General features: G+C 43.2%; 1 protein-coding gene across 1 annotated transcript in view; it reads right to left on the bottom strand.

The window, feature by feature from the left end:
* LOC118420309 (tyrosine-protein phosphatase Lar-like) overlaps positions 1 to 21,947 on the bottom strand; it is a 49,737-nt gene that overhangs the window by 21,081 nt on the left and 6,709 nt on the right. Inside the window, exons 6-24 of the mRNA XM_035827055.1 lie at positions 20,572 to 20,703; positions 20,175 to 20,324; positions 11,755 to 11,892; positions 11,225 to 11,362; positions 10,871 to 11,017; positions 9,913 to 10,086; positions 9,010 to 9,144; positions 7,998 to 8,135; positions 7,346 to 7,480; positions 6,544 to 6,813; positions 5,958 to 6,086; positions 5,599 to 5,742; positions 4,901 to 5,097; positions 4,523 to 4,610; positions 3,337 to 3,657; positions 2,728 to 2,798; positions 1,990 to 2,218; positions 1,423 to 1,752; positions 903 to 1,018 (exon numbers count right to left, since the gene is read on the bottom strand). Coding sequence (XP_035682948.1) covers positions 903 to 1,018; positions 1,423 to 1,752; positions 1,990 to 2,218; positions 2,728 to 2,798; positions 3,337 to 3,657; positions 4,523 to 4,610; positions 4,901 to 5,097; positions 5,599 to 5,742; positions 5,958 to 6,086; positions 6,544 to 6,813; positions 7,346 to 7,480; positions 7,998 to 8,135; positions 9,010 to 9,144; positions 9,913 to 10,086; positions 10,871 to 11,017; positions 11,225 to 11,362; positions 11,755 to 11,892; positions 20,175 to 20,324; positions 20,572 to 20,703 — 3,182 coding nt within the window. The remainder of the gene's footprint in view (positions 1 to 902; positions 1,019 to 1,422; positions 1,753 to 1,989; positions 2,219 to 2,727; positions 2,799 to 3,336; positions 3,658 to 4,522; positions 4,611 to 4,900; positions 5,098 to 5,598; positions 5,743 to 5,957; positions 6,087 to 6,543; positions 6,814 to 7,345; positions 7,481 to 7,997; positions 8,136 to 9,009; positions 9,145 to 9,912; positions 10,087 to 10,870; positions 11,018 to 11,224; positions 11,363 to 11,754; positions 11,893 to 20,174; positions 20,325 to 20,571; positions 20,704 to 21,947) is intronic.

The following is a 21,947-nucleotide window of genomic DNA, read 5'->3' as shown; positions in this document are numbered from 1 at the left end:
AAGGCCCCGCTTATGAATATTAACTAGCATTCGCCTTTCTCGTCGCTGATTGGCTGGCGTCCATAAAGTAATTAACTCTCGCTCTCCCCAGACCGCTGGCACCTGGCACGTGTGGGCTCTGGGGTCACGGGAGTTCACGGGAGAAGGCCGAAAGAAAACCAATTTCCCCTCAGAAAAGTGCAGAAATTGATAATTTGAAATTGGTTTATGCCAAAAATTTTACTTGGATCATTTTACCAACTATCTAATGCCTATCTACACCAAATTTAAGGTCATTCCATTGTAATTCAAGGGTACAGGGGGCCAAAATATACCATTTTGGTCAAAACGTGACCTTTAAACTTCAATAAAATCATTTTAGAGGCAGATATGAAAACAATGAGAAAAAACACCTCGGTATTGACCCACGCTACCCTTGTGCCAAATTTCAGGTCATTCGGTCCAGGAACGACGGAGATGATTCGATTTGAAGATTTGACAGGAGAAAGAAACATTACGAATACAATATATTTCACCATACCATATATAGTATGGCTGAAATATAATTATACAGTCAACAAAGACGGCTAGACAACTAGCCATTGACATGCAATGTGATAATATCAATTGCCACACGTAACAGTTCTATAGACCAGCTGTTGGCTAAGAGTGAGGACTAATTGACCCAATAGGAAACACGGGTTACAATGGCTGCCTGTCAAAAAACGAGTAACATTAATTACTTTTCTAATATATATGTTCTACATTCGAACCCTGGTAGACTAGCCCTAAATAGGGCTAAAGGGTATCTGAATAAAGGAATACATTGTTCAAAATACACTGAGACTGATATAACTGAATTGAAGTACTTGATGAATTGTCCAATGGTTAATGTTAAGGATTTGAAGCCACACTTTCCTTACCTCATAGTGTGTGATGTTGCCGTTGCGGCTCTCACATGCCGGGGGGTCCCAGCTGATCTGCATGGCCTTGGGTTGGAAACTGACGACCTGAAGGTTTTTTATGGAACCACTCGGAGCTGTGAGAATCAGATATGTTTTGTAAAAGTTGTAACTTTAAGATCGTAGGCTTTTGTATGCAAAACAAAGGAACATTCACTTTAAATTACCAACTGATATTATTATGGGGACAACCCTATGGTATGTTCCATCACCCCAATGTCCCAATACTCCCATGTTCCATTAACGCTATGTACCAATGCCCCCTTATTGCCACACGCTTTACGTAACATTCCAAAATCCCTATGTTAGGGTTAGGGTTGAGAAACATCAGAACAAAGAGGTTTAACCATCATTATTAAGTTATTCTGGCACTCTCTCTTTTCTCATTCTGTTGATTTGATACAGTTTTAAATGGAGGAGTCAATAGCATTAGGATCATGTGAGTTTCGTTTGCAGGGACACTACAATAGATGACCAGTACCTCCTTGGGCCGTTGTCTGCTCGATGGCTACTTCTTGACCGGGACCTGCCCTTGTGATAGCTTGCACTGACAGCCTGTACAGCGAATGGGGCAGCAGCCCTTCAAACATGAAGTTGGTGACATTTGGAGTGACTCTCCAAGTCTCAGTAGCGTTTCCTGGCACTGGGATTGCACAGGTGTTACCAGGACTCCGTCGGTTACGTCTCTTCAGCTTCTGCGTGATCTGATAGCCAACCAGGAGTCCATTCTTTGCTGTCGGTTCCTCCCATCTCACCTCCACTTCATTACTGCTGAAGCGGAGAACCTTAAACCCTCTGACAGGGCCTGGAACTGTTTTCATGGGGAGAAACGTAGAGAAAAGGTATGGTCACGGATTGTGCTCCAATTTGCTTGATATCATTGTAATTTATCCAGAGGTTCTCAAGTTTTACTGTCCCCACATATCCAGAAACACACATACAAACATGTTAAAAACTATACCTCCATTTTTCATGGGGGCAATTACACAAACAATTAAATGCAAAAGGTAACTTACAGAAACACGAAAAGCAGTCTTAAAAGCCGTACCATCATCAGGTGTCTTGACTTCATAGTAAGGTGATTGGTTGGAGCCCACCAAGTTCCACAGCTCCACCTTGACCAGGTAAGTTGTGGCAGGTGAGACAAACAGGTTGTACTGTCTGGTGGTGCTTGTCTGGTTGGGAGAGACGGACACCTTATCCAGTAACTCACTTGCCTTCTTGTGGTGGACACGGAAGCCGTAGTACCAACATCGGATCACCTCCACCTCAGGAACCTTGAAGATGAATTATGATTATGATTATGATTATGATTATGATTACAGGGCTCGTTTAAGTACAATCATCAAATATCTAATGATGGAGATCTTGATAATGTCATGAAGGACAATTAAGCATATACAATATTTTACATGGACAGTGATTGATGAGCAACCGTTCAGTGACCATGACCCCATGACCTCAATGAAAAGCGGCCAGCTGGCCGATTTGAGCTTCTCATGAATAGATAAAGGTTCAAACAAACATCAAACAAAACCATAATTGTATTTGTATGACCCTTGATTTCATAGTGGGGAATGTAACGTAAAAGTAGCAGTAAAAGTATGATTCAAAACTCATCAAAAGACAACAAAACACCCAAGATGTAAAAAAAAAAGAGTTTGTCTATGATATGTATTGAGCAATCTGCCAAATGTCTGAACTCTCAGCAGTTGCAGTGCAGTTGCAGCCGCTCACATGCGGAAATGGGTGTAACTTCATAGATGCTGAGGCATGATGTACTTACGTCCCAGTTGACGATTATGTGACGAGGCCCATGTATCTGGACTCTGACATCCTTTGGCGGCTCAAGGGGTGCTAAGTAAAAGAGGAAGGTAGATTCTAAATTAACATTGATCTCTGGTTCACGCTAAGGACACTAAGAAGATTCAATCCTTTGAAGTGCTATAGGTTAGATGGACAGAACTTTGCACAAACAACTCAGTTGGGATTGAAAGATCACCCCCAAACATGGTAAAAAGAGGGAAGCTTCAGTACTTTGGCCACGTCACACGTGCCAACAACATCTCAACCAGAGATGTCCTGGCACCAGGAGTTGAGAGAAACCCCTCAGAAGATGACCTCAGGAACTGGACACTGTCAGATTGCACACAAACAGAGAAGGGTGGAAGAAGCTAGTGCTGGAAATTACCATAGTCCCCGATCCTCAAGCTGAGGATAGGACATGGTGAGGTAAGGTCTAACAGCATATCTCGTAGTCAGATACTCAAATGGCTAGGTGCCATCCTTGTTAGCTTTATTACATTCTGTCTAACGCTCCCAGGCTTTTTTGCCCGGGAGCAATAGAGATAGCGTACTACAGCTAAAATTGGATGGCACTAAGGTTTAAACTCACCCCCACATCTTGTTTCTTGTCTTACAACCTTCAGTGGGGCCTTCTCCTGACCACCAGGCCCCTCCCTGGACAGCATCACTGCAATATCGTAGGTCCTCCCTGGAGCTAGCCCCTCTATCGTCTCATTGAACTCCTCCTGTTCTGGAGAAAAGTTGACCGGCTGCACGGTCCATTCTTCCTCACCATCAGGACGATGCCATATGGAGTAGGAGGTGACAGGTCCGTCTCCACTGTCGAAACCCTCCACCCAGGCACGCCATCGCAAGCTGAATGTCATGATGCCTGGGATCACCAAGGGCTGGAACTTCAAATATGGAGGCTCTGAAAAGAAAGAAAAGGTCAGTAATAGTTGTCATCTTGTCTTTTTGAGTGCATGGGGCCAGTGGATTGTTATTCACTGTGTCTGGAGCAGTTTTGGCGACGCCTCAGGGGCGAGCCAAATGGTATATTATTACAACTGGATGAAGTGACAAAAGTTGTGTAAAGTGACTTTCTCACGGACAAAATATCTATCCAGGAACCCGGGAATTAAACCCATGACCTCATGCTCACTACTCTAGCATAAGTACTCTGCCATTTGAACCCACTTAAAAGGAATGAGTACTGACTTGGGGTAGGTACCAGTACAGAAAATTCAGGTCAAGGTCCGTTTCAGGTCCAGAGGATCAGGTCCAGGTTTGGACCTGAACCGGGACCTGATTCAGTATGTGAGAACTTGTAAATGGACGATACTCATAACAATTGTCCATTTCGCAACAAAAAAAATCTGTTTTGTGGGATATTCGACTCCCACTGGCGTTTTTAAATCCTACAAGGCTAACTGCCTCTGTACTATAAAACTGATAGAAAGACTATAGACTCTACTCTACTTCACTCTTAAAACGTGTGAATGTCTTATCATATAATCTGTTCATTTTCCAATAGGTCCAACATCCGGTCCACCACATTTTTTCAGGTCCATTTTTTTTCTGGACCGATCTAATAAGAAAAAACGGTTTTGTATTGGTACGGTGTACCGGTACCCACCCCTGACATTGGAAAATGTTTTCTATCAGAATGTCAACCAACTGGAGAACTGCAGTTTTTACGGTCGAAAGGAGAGGCACAGATTGTGGCATAAGTGTATATTTTGTCAGTGACTTTTCTTTGTGACTTCAGTCTGTACTCATGCGTCGGCAGTACTCACCAAATACATCTGCCGTAAGATTTCTTCTGCTCTCTCCAACTTCAGTTTTCACCACACATTCAAACACCTCTCCTTTCTCAACTGGAGCCTTCAAAGTAAAAAAAAATTGTTAATCTAGATAATTACAATTGCAAACAATTTAAGATCATTAGCAATCATTCAATGTGTACTTGAAAATTCAGATGAGCTTTTACACGTGATGTTTTGGAACTACATAATAGGCTCTTAATAAGAACAGGACTGATACAAAATGTTGTTACATAGCCACTTAAAGGGTATATCCCACTTAATATGTATAACAAAGAAATACAAAATAAAACATAATGCTTTACGTTAGATAATGAGTATGTAAAATGCAGGCTGTGACTCAGTTCTCACCTGAAAGAAGTTTGTTCGGGTGCCATTCTCTCCCACATGTGTTGCTACCACAGGCAGTCCTGGGACATGGTTCACAAGGAACATTCTGATGTCATCCTGGCTGGGAGGGGGGTGTCCTCTGGCACTGCAGGAGAAATTAGTCAGCTGTCCCAGGTTGACTCGGGTGTAGCTGAAGGACGTGATTTCTGGGCCTTCAGCTGCAAAAGTGATTTTTTTATATAACAGTTTCCAAAATAATTAGAAGTAATATTTTGTAAATGTGGTACCATATATTAAAGGACTGATAAATCGATATGTGGGTTGCAATTAGTCGTCTCCAGGGACAGAGCCAATTCTCCAAAATTCTCCAGGAATCTGAGCCAGTATTCTCCAGGAATCTGGGTCAAAATTCTCACAGTCAAGATCCTAGAGACGTCTAATTACAACCTACATATTCATAACCCCTTAAAATATCATATTTAAAGTATTCTTTTATTTGTAAGTCTATTTCAAATAAGCTTTTCCTGAATCAGACAAGATACCCTGAATTAAGTTGAAGCCTGTTATTTGTATTTTACCAAATATGCGATCTCACATTTTACATTGATATTATTGCAAGAATTAAAAAGAACACACACACATGCATTAATGTAGGGGTATGGTGGCTTACGTTTGCGCGTCTAGCTTACACATGTTGAAATTGAACTAAGAATATCTACCTTTTTCGGAACAGTCCGGGCCAAAAAATCCCTCCCTGCAGGCGCAGTCCTTGGTAGGTCCAGTCGCACGATCACACGCCACGTCGTTATTAGAGCACAGACACGTCTGGGTACAGTTCAGGCCATATCTACCCACGTCACATGCTACAGAAAACAAAACATTACTATTGATATTGAATAGGGAAAAATATGTCCAATTTGCAAACCTGAAGACACAGATAAAATTTATATAATGAACTGTATATAGCAAAGACAATGCCACTGCATGAATATGATTGAGTCGCAGTGGTTTTGAAATGCGCACAGTAGTAAATTAAAGTTATCGTGGTCAAAATGATAGAAAGAGAATTGCTGGTCACGTTTTTGACAGATGGGTCCTTCCCATCCTAGAGCACATTCTCCATCACAGGCCCCTGTCCGGATGTCACACGTCCCGTTACAATGACATGTTCCTTTACAACTGGTACCAAATCGTCCTGGTGGACACTCTGGAGTAAAAAAAACCCAAAGAGATTCGTTTGTTTGTCATGAAATGTTCACCTTCACAGTTTCTACTATGGAAAGTCATAAGCATCTGCAAAGGGGAAGTTTGCGGGTATTACGTTTTGCAATGGGGAGTGTTTGCTGCAATCTAAAGTTCGCTATTGTAACTGCCACGCAGAGTTTTACGGTTAAAATGGAAATGTTCACAGTGTTTAGATTCACGGTGAAGATTTCAACGTGAAAGATGGAAACCTAACATCATCGCAAACAGTTCCCCTTTCAATTGATTTTTATTCACAAGTTAAGGAGCGTATATGCAAGACAACAATGCAATGCTCTTAAACAGTGCTTTTCCAGAAGGTACATGCAGAAAAGACATGTATGTGGTAATGTCATGTGTCGGTGCAAATGTAAAAGCTGACCTGAAATGTGAAATGTTGACCTGTTGAACCGTTCACCTACCTTGTTGACAGGCCTTGCCCATCCATCCCTCCGCGCACCCACTGGCGCATGCCCCCGTGATTCTGTCACACAGCCCCTGGTCACAGTGACACGTCCCCTTACACTCTAGCCCAAAGTTTCCCAGAGGACACTTCTTCTGACAGTTGTACCCCTGCCAGCCAGCTTGGCAGCCCCGTAGACATGTCCCGTTGAACCGACTGCAGAAGGTGTTGCCGTCCAGACAGTGGCAGTCGTTCAAACAGTCCTCACCAAACTTTCCGGCTGGGCACGCTGGTTAAAACATAGATAATAGGTGGCTTATCAATATAGCAAAGGTTAGATACTCTTATGACGTACGATCCTCTGTAAAGTTTTCTGAAAGAGATATCATTGCAAATCCCTCCATCCAATCTGTCATTAATGTTATCCATACATATGTTATCGCCATCATTCATAACAACTAAGTCGCCACAACACTTCGTTGAGTGCTTGTTTCCTGCTTACTAGACATTTTCCTTTTCTCAATGCAGTGAAATGCAGTGGATTTATAGACTTTCCTTATTAATTAATTGATTATGCAAACTAGCTCCTGATTCCAATATTTTGTATCTACTTGTTACCGCGTTCAGGTAGTTGTTTATCATAAAAACTAGGCAATAACCAATGCACTGTAGGAAGCTGGAGCCTAACATGTACTTGAAGCTTCATCTGACTGGCAGTCGATATCGATAGACAAAGGACTTTAAAACAATACAAAATCAAACATCTGCTTGGAGAAAAGTGACAATGCAGCCATTGTACGAGTAGGTCCTAAGCCGCCCACCTGTTTGACAGTCGTCCCCCGCCCACCCCGGTGCACATCCCTCCTCACACTTCCCAGTGTACATGTCACACGGCACATCATGGCGGCAGTGGCACACATCCTTACAGCCTGGGCCGAACTTTCCTTCTGTACACTCTGTCAAGAAAACAAATTTCAACAAATTAAGATTTTTAGAAAAGCGTTGTATTAGAGGATTTTTATGGATTGCAGTGGTCTTAATCAGAAAGTTAAAGATAGAATCGAAAGGGTTGGGTAATGGTAAGAGATCCCTGTGTTCTAAATCCTTAGCGAAACTTTCGACAATGAAGTAAATTTACGCATTTGCTACACATATTCATGTCGGTGATTGTCATATGTTGACATTCTGTTACATTGTCGTTATCTTAGTTTTTAGTACACAGCCACTGACAATGATCTAAGAGCATTATCTTTAAAACAATACAGTTTAATTTTGCCCTAAGTTTACGACGATCGCACGACATGTGGCCAAGACCACAGTGACCTAGTAACCTGCCTACCTGCCTATGTGCTTAGGCCAGGAGCTGGCCCCTTGCTCCGCTCCGTAAGAAGCCTCCAGGTCACCTAGTAACCAAGTAATCCAAAATAAAGCCAAGTTTTCCAAAATGTTGCAAAAACTATTTATAACACAGACCTCTTTGACACTCCGGTCCCTCCCATCCCGCCGCACAGCCGCCCGTACATTCCCCGGTCACCTTGTCACAGTCCTCCGGCCCGCCCAGACAGTGGCACTCCGAGCTGCACCCGGCACCGTACTTCCCGTCACGACACTCTAAACAACACATTAGTAGAGTGGGTTCACACATGCGTATACATTCAAGTTCGTACCTTCTACCAGGCTCCACAGCTCGCTAGAAAAATGATAGAAATTGGCCAGATAACATGCCATTGGAACCAGCTGATCGGAAACCACACATTTACACATTATCTATCAATATTTCTACAATTTCTCCTAATTTTCCAGCGACATGTAGAGCCTGGTAGAGGCTAAGAACTCCATACGGACCTCATGCGGACTTGCATTGAATATATACGCGTACGTGTGAACACGAACTTAGGGTTGGTTCACACGAATGCGTATACACATGTCCCTAGCCCTATGACATTCTTCTGGTTTGCGATTGCTGGGAAAAGTTTGTGTTTTACTCTGGCTTGTACTGTGCAATCTGGTTACAAAACCCCGAAAACCGGAATTTTTCGGCAGCATACTTTACTTGAACTCCAAAAAGGTAAATACGGAACCCATACGGACTTGAATATATTACGCACTCTTGTGAACTCACCCTTCCTTTAGTACAGATCATTACAGGCTCATCCTTCCTCAACTTCACTTGAAAAGGAAACCCTAAATAACTCTTCCATATCACAATGCTCATGATCAAGTTTACGAAATATGCATGTGCCCTACCATGTTGGCAGTAAGCAATCCTTATGCTCAAGAAAAAATGAAGGATATCAATGTCAAGAAATTGCTCATTCTTTATGGTACAAAATCTATTCTTCGAGTACACGTAAAGCACTTATAAAGCAAACGTGCTTTCATTTCAAAAGCCGCACCTAAACGCATGCTTTAAATTATGCTTAAAGATTAATTGGATTTTGTGCAGTACTTTGATATAGCAATAGCTTTAGTTAGTCTGACTCACCTTTACTACAGGCGACCCCCCTCCAGCCGGGTGCACAGCCTCTCCTACAGATGCCATACCTCTTGTCACACGGCGCGCCTTGGTCACAGTGGCACTGGTACTTACAGTCGGGGCCATACGTGCCGTCCGAACATTCTATGATGGGATTAAAAAACGTTAACAATCTCTAGATCTATGTCGGCAAGAAGAAGATCCAATGCGAAGAGTAAACTGTTCCCCAAGTCAAGAAATTATAATGTCTCACAACACATGCACATTGAGTCTATGGGTCACACCGCTTCTCCGAAAAGGGTTACATGCTGGACACTGAACTTTGTGAGAGGAGAGAACTTCAAGGAAGCCATGTACATCAGGGCATACCGGCCTTCTCTCAACCGGGATGGGGGTGGGGGCATAGTACCGACTTTCGACGAACTTTGACCTATTACTGACATCACACGTCTAACAGAATCACGTGCCGTCAGCTATAGCTAGCTGAAAAAGATCGAGAGATTCGGGCGAAAATTCTGGTGAGTAAAATTTCTTGAGTCGGACAAAAGTTCATTTTTCTCATTATGTAATTTACCAACTCCGATTAATTTTTATGCTTGGTAAAATGATTATTTTCTAATAGCAACTTATTCCAACGACACAACGTAAGTTGCCCATCTTTGCAGCTGCAGCGTCAAGCACGCAAGACAACTGGTGTAGAAAAGGCAACACTTACTTACTCACGGCCCATGACCACAGTGTGGTCGTAGGGGCTAAACGATAGCCAGCAGCAGTGATCCTTGCCCATCATCAAAACGATAAAAGGTGACACATCCTTTATAACCTAGAATCGATTAGTTCTACCACTACTTTATAAGTTAACTTAAAATGCTTACATATTTTGTACCATATCATAGCATATGAGCTGTGTACCTTGCTGACAGGAGGATCCCGTCCATCCATCCCCACATCCTGTCGGACAGGCGCCCGTTCTCTGGTTACACGGCTCCCCGCCACGGCAGCGGCACGGCAGCTCACAGTTCTCCCCGAACGTCCCCTCCACACAGTCTACAGACACGGGGAAACTTTCTTTTCTAGCTGCCGTCCCTGTCATCGTCGGGGGAGGGGAGGAAAAGAAGGGACAAGCAAATGGGAAATTGCGGGAGGGTAGAGGCGGGGACTACTTCAAACGTAAGTTTTTAATACACTTAAAATCTCAGCTAACACGAAGTTAGTAATATAGGTGACAGGTTAGGTTCCACAGGAATCAATGGGTTGGGAAGAAAGCTGCAGTATGTAGTTCTGGTATCTTGTCAATGTTAGATTTTAGTAAATGTATGGTAGGGAAAACACGGCATTACTAAATCTCTATAGGTTGCCGTAAACTGATAGATTCACAGTATAATGCATATGATATAATGAGTGTTCTTCGGGTGACGGTCGTTGTGTCTCAGCCGTCATCCTTCTGACGCCTGATCGACTATTCAGAAGCGGCTATATCGCAACACGTCAATCTTGAAACAAGTTTATAATGGTGAAACAGGCGTATGATATGGATGGCATTCTTTCTGTGTATTTGTCACGTTCCTCATGCCTTTTTCCCCAATATATTAGCAATACCTGAATAATGATATGAAAGAGTGTAGTGATTTTTAGCCAGTATTTCTACGGTCACATTTGTGACGGTGCACGCCAGGGTTCTAGCCCCAGCCAGGCCCCAAAGTCATGAATTTGTTCCGGTGCATTACCAGATATCGCAGTGGTGCCTCCGAGTTAAAATCAGCCCAGAGCCCGGCCATGCCCTAAAATAGGAGCCACGCAGCCGCAAAAGTTAAAAAAAACACCGTTAAATCTTTCTCCAGTTGTGATCGAACATTAAATTGAGTTATACCTGGTGGGTCGGTGTCCTGACAACTCAGGCCATACCATCCTGACGCACATCCGGCAGGGCACAGTCCTGACTTCCGGTCACACTGCACACCGTCCTTACAGTGACACTGCTTCTCACAGCCAGGACCAAATGTTTTATCGTCACACTCTGAAAAACATCCATGTCAGTTTGCAAATCAACCGTATGATTTTCATTTTTCTGATGAAAAAAATCCTATTCTTATTGTACTTTATTCAAATATGGTTGATGATTTCCGATTTAATGTTTTAAAGGGAAGTGTATGCAAAGAGAAACTTGCTACACCAAGAGATTAGCTTGTGGAAAGAAGCATACGCTGGATAGATTATGCTATACCTTTCTGGCAGTCCACGCCTCTCCACCCAGCGGCGCAGCCGGTACTGCAGGCGCCAGTCTTCTTGTGGCACGCCGCCTCCCCCGCCGCGCAGTGACACGATCTCTTACAGAACATCCCGAACCGCCCATTATCACATTCTACAGGTGAGAGGGATATTTACGAGTAGGAGGGATGAAACGGACCCGTCGGGTGACTCCAGTTTGTAGACTGACCTTATCAGGACAGTCTGCAGTTGCGCCATCAGGCGGAAATTGTTAGAAGTACAGTAACACATAGGAGCGATGTCCTTGGTGCTGAAAATAGCATTGCTTGGAATTCATGAAGATAAACATTTTCAACATTTTGTGTATTACTTGTATGGATTTTGATAATCATTTAAAATTATATGTTATCATACATGTTAAAATAAAAGTTAGGAATCATAATCTTCCAAGAAAATTTACGCAAGAAATAAGCATACTGTCTTATTTAGGCAATAGATTTATATCGTACTTATTTCGAGTGAATTTGGTTCATGATGAAATCAGACCTTTCTGACATGACGGTCCCTGCCATCCTGGGGCACAGCCTCCGGCGCATGCGCCCGTGTATCTGTCACAGACGCTGTTGCCATGGAGACAGTGACAGGACTGGGAACACCCCGCTCCGTAAGATCCTTCCTCGCACACTGTATGTACAAAACAACCATTCAGTTTCAGTGTGTAAAGTGAATGTCATTGTGACAAAATTGAGTGGCATATTCTTTGATTGAAAACTTCATGGCCTTGTTTTCAATGCTCCATTTAATCTATTGTTTTTTGTTTGGTAGCGAGGATATTTGTGACCGGGTAAAATTATACAAGATATGTTTCACGTAACGACAGCTACATGTACAACTATCCATTATTGGCCGTAGAATAATGTTTCAACGTAGCGGTTCCTACAGACATTCCTCGTCTGTTTTACATGGGAAGCGCGTTCTTTTGCCGCGTTTCTAATAGAAGTTTCTAGTTAGGGAATTGATAGACGGGAACGTTTAGGAGGCAATACCGGAGACGGAAGAGCTCGGATGTTACGCGAAGTGGAGCTGGCGCCGAGAAAACATTAGGTTTTCATCTGCCGCCTTTTTGTGGGGATGCGCAGCGGTTGGGAAATGAGCGCTCGGATCGCCTTGGCGCCGTTCCGCCTGTCGTTACGCCGGCAAATGTTCACGGTAATTCGCACTGTGGGATGTGTCTTCAAATACGCAGATCCATCATCTTTCCACCAAGGTGTCAGAGGCGCCCGAACTCCTCATAAACAGCACTCGGCTCTATCCGGCGCGCGCTTGATGGAGCCTCCCTGGACGTCAGGCGGCCACCCGCAGCCCAGACGGCGGTACACCCAGACGAACTGCGGCGATCTCAGTCGGCGGGTCTGCGGGAAGAGACGGCTGCACTTTTTAAGACCCGCTGGATGCACGCAGCGTTTAATGGTTTGTTAATCCCTGAGTAACTTGTAAAGCCACAAAAGGCAATGCGGGGTGATTACTGCGGGGCCACGTGGGCGTCCTAATGAGCTGGCTGGCGTCTTGTTTCCTGGCCCGTCTGCATCCAAACATAGAGGGGAGCTTCAACATCCAGCTACTGTGAAAACTGGCTTTATCAATCATACCAGCTCAGCGCCGCGGCTTCAGACGACAGACTTAGGAATTCTTCGAAAACAAAGTTTCCTGAAATACATACTCCCGCTGAAATACATACATGTACCTACCACTGCAACTGTGCCCGCCATTGTCGTTCATCTTGTATCTATAACTGTCAGTACTCTCTCCAATCATACGTCACAGGCTTTTCGTCATTTAACGACAGGCGCATTCGGGCTATTCTGGGCCGGGCTACGCGATAGCACCATTTGTACGCACTTCCGCCGTCAGCAGCTTTATGGGTAGAATTTACGTCACCGTAACAGCAGTTAGCACTCTGGGAGCACAATATTACAGCCTGGCCGACAATATACGGTATACATATGCCACGGTAGAATAGCAATAACAGCAACACCACATTCCCTACTGTCTGTCTACTCTTATCTGTTTACTTATCTGCCACATGCATACTGCCTAATACTAGCTAGCATGACGCGTATGCCGGATGCCACTACTCCACAGGAAAATGCACTGTTGTCACACAAGACTATTGTACTTTCATATTTACCGATATGTGTGTTTTAAAACATATCAGTTTAGATTTTATGATATGGTTGTTTTAACACACATGTCAGAAAATCTGAATTGTTAAAGCACAATAGTCTTGTGTGACAACGGTGCATTTAAAACAGTTAAAACACACATATCAGAACATCTGAACTGTTATATACACAAACACAACAATATCCTGTTTACGATACTTCGGTTATTTCCACATTTGCAGTTTCCGAGACATGACATACATGTACATATGATACAAAGAATACCTGGCATAATTTTTCTAGTTTTTTTTTCTATTCCTTCTAATGATTATAGTGATTAGCGCACTCATAGATTGACCAGCCTTACGAACGAAACAGAGCAAAACATTTACCAAAAAACATTTCTCATAGACATATAATATTTTGTATTCCCCGAAGAAGTTTTGTTCGGTATTTAGAAAGTGCGTGCAAACACTACTTTGCATTTATACGAACCTTGTCGGCGATCAGGAACTAAGCACACCCGTGGTACCCTCTTAAAGTCGCAGTTGGATTTCAAGCCTTGTCTTAAGACAAATTAATGTCTTCTCCCAGACACACATTGTCTAAACCCTCCCCAGAGAAACAGTCTACAAATTGGAAATTTCCCTGCAACGCCCTTAAACACGAAAAAGGAACTTTGTGACATACAATTACGTTGATCGTCATAGGTTAATTCTCCTGGGACATCCTTAAACTCACAAGGTCTCTGTGATCGTTAAGCTAGGATAACGATGGCCTACTGTTTCACTCCTGCTCCAGGGCTCACCTGACCATGACGCTGTCACCAATAGACAGCTTTCAGAAGCACTGTGTGTGTACACGATATCTACCAAAAGATTCACTTCCAGCCGTACCTCTGTCCAGTAAATCTTTAGCTAGTTCGTACAAAAGGGTTAGCTTTAACTGCTTTTAATGTAAAAACTATTTTATTCTATTGCTTGTCCATGTCCATTTTGTATTGTATATTTATATGTCTGTGGCCACGATATCAGCTTCGCTGCCTAGTGCCCGCAGTGTGTTGCCCTGTTACAACTTGAATAAAGAAGAAAAGAAGCTAGGATAGACACAAACAACAAGGCCAATCCTTCTTATTAATTGTCTGAAACCTACCTCAAGCGCAAGAATTTAGGGTGACTCGTGATTAGAGGTGGTACAAACCGTTTTTCTTGTTCGACCGGTCCGGAAAAACCGGACCTAAAAAAATTAGATTGACCGGATGTTAGGCAAGTTAGCAAATGGACATATTATACCGGCACTACGGCGGCAGGCGTTCACGTGTTTTGATGCTTATTGGTCAAAGAAAATAGCAAGAGCGAAGTAAAAGCCTTTTCGAGTTCGAACACCGCCATGACACTGATGTTGTGCCCTTGGGAAAGGCACTTTACACGACTTTCCTCACTTCACTCAAGTGAAAACATGAGTACATGTATATTTTATTTATCATGTATATTTTACATGCATATAGGCTACAAAATTCTTCAGCAAGTTGAAGTTGGTAGCCTCAAAACGAAAGAAGAAAGCCTTTACAAAGTCTACTTCTATCCAAAAGTTAAGTTCTAATTCTTCCACTTAACAAGCATGTTTTTAATCAACAATCAATTGCAAAGTAACCTACAGATAGAAAACTTGTTTCAAGAGGAAAAACATTCATGTATACGGAAAATCTCTAGTGTATTGAAAGTAGGAGAAATCTTACATCTCTAATATGACTTTCTGCCGCCATCGCGGTCATAGGGTACGGAAGAGAACCAATATCTCTAAATGTCAACAGTCCACCCTTGGGGATTCAAGTGAAATGGGAAATTTATCGCAAAGGCTCTAATGTTTTTATTCTAGCGTTATTCAGTAGAAGTGAATGCCATTACGTTATCCTCAGAAAGGCTAACCTTCTGATCTACAAACCCCAGGCTTGTTCGAGGGTTACTTCTTGTACGGATGACGAGTTCTGGTTAGTGCGTACAACCACGGCTGGGTAGAGTACCGCTTGAGGCATCTCTGTACACGCAGCGTGATAAATAGCTCCCTGAAGCAGTGCCGAACGCTGCATACGGAGAAGCAGAACTGTAAGTAATGCTTGTAATCTCGTCTCGTATTTTGCGCACATTTCTCGGCAATCTCACGGTACATGCGTATCTGTCCCGAAAATACAAATCACGTCAATTTGTTTTCTTTTTCTGCCTGACGAAAAGTTGTGCAGATATAGGGTTGTAGAACATTTTATTCAGGTAAACGTGATCCTAACGTATCTTATTTTGTATACATTTATGTGTTCAGACACGTTTGCTAGTCTGCGGATGTTTTGCAGTGAAAATGCGCATTACAAAACCTTCGCTGGCGGCGCTAACGGATGTTTTGAAGTACATAGGCGCACACTATGTGGACATCCTTAAGTTACTAATGCTTGACGCAGAAATCTTGTCAACAGATGTCGGAAATGTTTTTTCAGCTCCTATTGACTATTTTATAACAGCACAAAAAAAGGCATAAACAATACATTATGCTAGATCGATTATTGCTCCAGAGCATTTTTATTGTAAAAACGCAAAACATTTATCATATTCCATTTTTTCAAGCAATTTCCATTGAATTTGCCGACATGATTTGTATCATCGAAAATCAAACGTGCATGGTAAGTTCCTCTCGCTTAAGCTCCGTATAGGAAGTCAATTTTTATGCCAAGAAAAAACGATCCGTCTAGATTTGGCGCAGATGTCAACTCAGGTGGTGCACAGTCGTGAACGTTTTGCTTCTTTGATGTCTACGTGAAAATCCACCTGTCACGAACACCCTACTCTAAATTGTGTCTCGAAAGGTCCAGTTTCTTCCCCATATCTCAGAAAATCCACCTTCCGTTGTTTTTTGTCCTCTTGTCTTTCTTATGCCCATAATCCCCGCTCAGCTCATGGATTCTACTGCGTATGGAAAAACACTATGTACTACCACTTCATCAGTCAACGCAGCTTTAGAGAAATCCATTTAAATATTGTCTACTTGAAAATACACATGTCACGAACACAAACCTACTCTAAAACGTGTCTCGAAATAAAGGTCCAGTTTCTGCCTTAAATTTTGGATAATCCACCTTCCTTTGTTTTTTTATCCTGTTGCCTTTCCTATACCAATCCCCAGCTACGCCCGTGGATTCTATTGCTTATGGAAAATACACGTTGTACTATTACCTTATCAGTCAAGGCGGCTTTAGTAAAATCCATTTATTGTCTACATGAAACCCACCTGTCATGAACACAAACCTACTCTGAAATGCGTCTCGAAAGGTCCAGATTCTTCCTTAAATGTTGGATAATCCACCTTTCTTTGTTTTTTATCCTCGTCTTTCGTTTACTCCTTATCCTCATAACGCCCGTGGATTCTATTGCGTATGGAAAAACACGTTGTACTACCACCTCATCAGTCAACGTGGCTTTAGTGAAATCTATTTATTGTGTATGCGAAACCCACCTTTCATGAACACAAACCTACTCAAAGACTTGTTTCGAAATGTCCAGTTACCTTACAATATGTTGGATAATCCACATTCATTTGTTTCTCGTCCTCTTGTCTTTCCTATACCCGTAACCCTCCCTACGCCCGTGGATGCTATTGCGTATGGAATAACACATTGTACTGCCTACATCATCAGTCAATGTGGCTTAACTGAAATCCATTTATTGTCTACGTGAAAATCCACCTGTCGAGAACACCCACCTACTCTAAGACGTGTATCGTAAGGTCCAGCTCTCCTCCTACCTGTTGGATAACAGCGAGACACCACGTCGTCGGGCAAAACCCACCATAATCCACAAAGCCCATTGTCTGATGGTTTAATGTTTCTTGTTAATGTGGGTTTACATTTGTCATGTTTCACTGCGGGAAGCCGAACGTAACGCTGTGGGGGTCTATTTGCAGTAAACGCCGCATAAATCGCCAGGGTTACGAAGTTGGGCCTCTGTTTCTGCCACTTAACTCAACAATAACATCTCAAATCGGCCGTATATTTTTTAGAAATACGTGCTTGCCAACCAGACACAGGATATCGTTACGGGTGGGTGATATACGGTATAAACTTTTATTTCACCTTTCTGTACCTGATTGCCCTTCTTTATGGCGCAAGCTGGTTTTCATACATAAATCTATAGACTTGTCGTCTTCAACTCTCATCGCTAAATCTGGGGTATCATAACGTATACTCGGTCGGCACGGGACAAGCCAACCGCAGCGGGCGGTTTAAGGAAGATGCTGTCCGCTGGGTGCTAATCTGACATCCTCAATTGACCTTCACTGCAGTCAGTCAGTTCAAGAGCTTTAGTGGTTTTATGGTAAGGCTCCAAGGTGATCAAGATGGCGGCGACGGGACTGGGGCCCAGCCAGGCGTGATATTGAATGAGGAAGATAAAAAGATCCAGAGACTGCCTGCGAGTCGAATTATTTTACGGTGTTACGCGGGAGGATCCTCTGCCGTTGCCACGTCATTCACAGTGACAGCCCGAGACAATGTCTGGCCCTCAGTTTTGATCTCTTTCACGGATCACTTACCACGCGACAGGAGCAACGCGCCAGCAAGTCTGAGAGACAAAATTACCTGGTGCGGAGAAATATAATCGTGTTTTCGTAATGTACAACTCTTGTGGGGAACCGCATGCTTGAAGCTAATATACAACCGCAACTTGATACAACTTTTACCTGATCGAAAATGATGAGTCTGGGAACTGGATTAAAAGTTTGTTTCAGTCGCGCACTGCAAATCAAAAGTTGTTCAAGCGGTACAAAGCTCTTCTAATGAAGAATAATCCCTCGCATACAAACTCGGGGAACGGAAAACCATTACCATTCATATGACTTTTGATAGATGCAGCGTAACGGTATAGAAAGAAAAGTAATAGCGGACAAGTAATTGTTGGCAGACCAACAGATATATGTCATGGACATCCGACAAGCTGGAAAAAAGCTGGCGATGGTGAGAGACATGCCAGGATTAAAATCTGCTGCGTGCTTAGTTTCTTTTCAGGATAAAGGAAGAAAGTATTTGCCAAAGGTGCTCTTGTAAGTATGTCTTTTTCTTGATTTAAGAGATCAAATGTCCTGACAACTGAGGAAGGCAGATTCAATCTAACCTAAGCAAAACACACGCTGCAACCAACCTCCAATGAGATTACTCAATTCTGAACTTAGGATTCATAATGCCCCCCTCACATTATATACGATCTTCGGACGTTCTTCGTGATCGCAGGAAAGTCGGCTGATTTTAAGATCTTAAGATGGTCTTGCGTATTTTTCGCCTCAAACCTGCCCCCCTCACATATACGAGAGGCTCGTGCGATCGACGGTGAATAAATCTATGATAATAAACCTCCCATCACCTCTTGCACGCGGACAAGGGAACACAAAACGTTCCTCAAAAAAGGCAAGAGATCAATAATGTTGTCGTAATCTTTTTAACCAATGAATGGAATGCGCGGGCATAATAGAAATAACGCAAGAAAAGAAAGTGTGTCACAAAGCCAGCCTACATACTGCCACAGCGGCCACAATGTTAGAATTACCCTCACATTCCCAGAAATTCAATATTTGTAAACAAACGGAAGTCGGGCGAACGTCGCCCGAACGTTGCCCAACTGACGGGCGTTCGCCATCCGATTTGCGCTCGAAGATTAATAATTATATCTGTGCTCGCCTATCGGTCTTCAATCGTTGGATTGACGCAAGACTATTGACCGATACCCTTGCAAGGTACGCACGATTTGTAGGCACGATCTGCGACTCGGTAACGAGCTGTGCGATTTTGGAGATTTCCTTCGACTAGTCGCATATGTTAAGAACATGTTTCGCTGCACCGCGACCGTCGTAAGCCTCCTGAAAACTGCCGGCGATCCGTAAAAATCGCAAGATGATCGTGAGAACACCGGACGTCTTACTCACGAAAATGTCATTCAGAGTTCGTAAACTAGTCTCCCGATCGAATCACGCCTATTGTGAGGGGGGTATAAAATGGACCCCGCCCGAATTTTCGGTCAAATCTATGGTCTTCTTCAAACATACTGATCCACTCAATAGTGACCTCTGACCTTTCGGAAACGTGACGTCACGAGTAGGTCAACGGTGCCTGGGTGCTCACGCACGACATACGAGAGGCGTTCAATAAGTTATCTACCTGACCCACTTCTAGTTGTTTGATCTTGATGAAATTTTGCATGTGTAATGATTCATATCTCTTTAGTTAATGTTGCAAAAAAGAGCTCTGAACTAATTGTGGGTTCTTATTTACTGGTGTTTGAACTGAGTCAGGTGTGAAATGGACCAGGTGTGAAATGGAACCAGTTGAGTGTCGCGCAGTGATCCGGTTTTTGTATTTGAAAGGACGCACACCAAATGAGACTTTTGATGAAATGAAAGAAACTTATGCTGATGATGCCCCATCATATGACCTTGTAAAACGCTGGCATCGAGAATTCAAACATGGCCGGAAGTCTGTGAAACCAGCTCCCAGACCTGTTCGTCCCTCTTCTGCCATTGATGAGGCATCTGTTGGAGGACCAACCTGGGGTGTCCTACAAAAACGGTGTCCAGAGCTGCATCAAACGATGGGGAAATGCATAACTCTGGGTGGTTCCTATGAAGAGAAAGACTGATAACTGTGCCAAGTTTCATTAATCTCCTCCTATGAGAAATGTGTCAGGGGCATTACTTATTGAACGCCCCTCGTATCGTAACTGTGACAAGTAATGTCAGGGTATGTCTGGACTGAAGAGTTGATCGTTCACTTACTTTGCAAACAAAGAGGTCCTTTGAATCCAGATGGACAGACACAACCCACAGGGTCGGGTACACAGAGCATACGGCCTCGGCAACCGTCTATCGAACCCATAGAGTTACAACGGAAGTTGCAAGTCTGTCCGAAATGGTTCCCGCCACAACCTGGATAAGACAGATCAAGCGTAGGCATTTAATGCACTAAATAGCCACAGTTGATGTTGTCATGTTTTAAACACACATCGATGAGAACAAGCTTGATGGTGTAAATGTCAACAAGTTTGGTCATAGTGGTCTTTTATCAATCGCAAATCTGGTCTTTTATCAAAGTTGCGGTTGTTAACACCTGTTTTGTTTCTTCATTCCTACAGTTTTATTTTTCTAGAATATGCCATTTTGTGATCCTACTTACCCCTGTCGCAGTTGGTACCGTTGAACCCGGGTGCGCAGACGCACTCCCCAGTCATGTGATCACACTGACCACCGTTGTAGCACAAAGGACAGTTCTTCTCGCAATTTTCACCCCACTTTCCCGCCGGACAACCTAGAAGAGTCAAATCCTCTGTCAGTACAAGAAACTAGAGTGTGACAGTGGTTCACCTTATCTCCAAGCAGATTTGTGGAGAATATGTAACCTTTTCTATCCGTCTCATTTTGTTTGTTTGCTCCACATAACGGCCAGTAAACCACCTTCAGGTGTAAGACACCATTTTTGTACTGGGTATACAAGCCTCGTAAGTCGGAACTGCATGCTTTATTCACCAGGATAAACTTCTTCCCTTTCAATAAGGCTGACGTCATATTCCAAACCGATGCCCGGTCCAGCTGTTTGAAACAAGAAATAGAAATGTATACGTAGATATGCACAAATAATGTCCATGGCTATTCTCTTTACGTCTTGCGTACTTTGGTGTCTTTAATTCTATATCATATCTTACGTTCCCGAAAGCTACATGGCCGGTCCCCGGTTTGGAAATGTGACGTAGACCTAAGTGTGGTGGGTTCTTTTACATGCTGGAGACGTGGTTCGATTGAAACATGGGACCTTCGGCTTAAGGTACCATCCGAGAGGACGTGCATTTTTGTTTTCTGACAAAAATCCAAACAATGATACGATTTCTCTCCAACATCTACATGTTTGACCCGATCCCTAATCAGTGCGGAGCCCGTAACTTGGACCGGATGTTGCCTGTTTCCCGCCAGTTCGATCTGCCGGAAGTACAACGTGTTAGTTAATGACATGGATTCGATTCGTATGAGGTTTTCCTACACTTCTGCTCGGAAGTTTGACAGGGTATTCTCAGATTGGGGATCACAGATAAATGTAAATAGAAACCTTTCTGCAGTAGATGTACCCCAAATTGTACGGTTTCCTCCTTGCTGTCTCTACAGTACCATACATCTATACCAGCTATATTGTCACCCAGGATTATAATAATTTAACCTTCGACAAGATGGTTACGTTTTTGGTGTCATTTAATGTGTGTCTGTCTGTCTGTGTGAGCAGCATGTCTGTCCTAGAAGCCGTATATGTAGACGGCGCAAAAATAAAGGCCAATTTCGATAACGCGCTCCTAGCGGTCTTGTTCGTCTAAGGTACTGCAGTGGATACTCTGGTTTTGATATCTCGCGTTCTGGACGCGCTATAGTCGTGAATTTATAGTGGTATATGCTTGTAGCTCTTTGGCAGATAGCAATTGGTTTATAATTGGATACCCTAGCAGCTACTTTTGGAACTGCAGGGGCTATTTGTTAATCTCCAAGCAGATTCCTCCGGTGGCATTAAAC

This window comes from Branchiostoma floridae, chromosome 7 (genome assembly GCF_000003815.2).
Source record: "Branchiostoma floridae strain S238N-H82 chromosome 7, Bfl_VNyyK, whole genome shotgun sequence".
NCBI classification, from domain to species: Eukaryota; Metazoa; Chordata; class Leptocardii; order Amphioxiformes; family Branchiostomatidae; genus Branchiostoma; species Branchiostoma floridae.
This window is presented reverse-complemented; position numbering and strand designations above follow the sequence as displayed.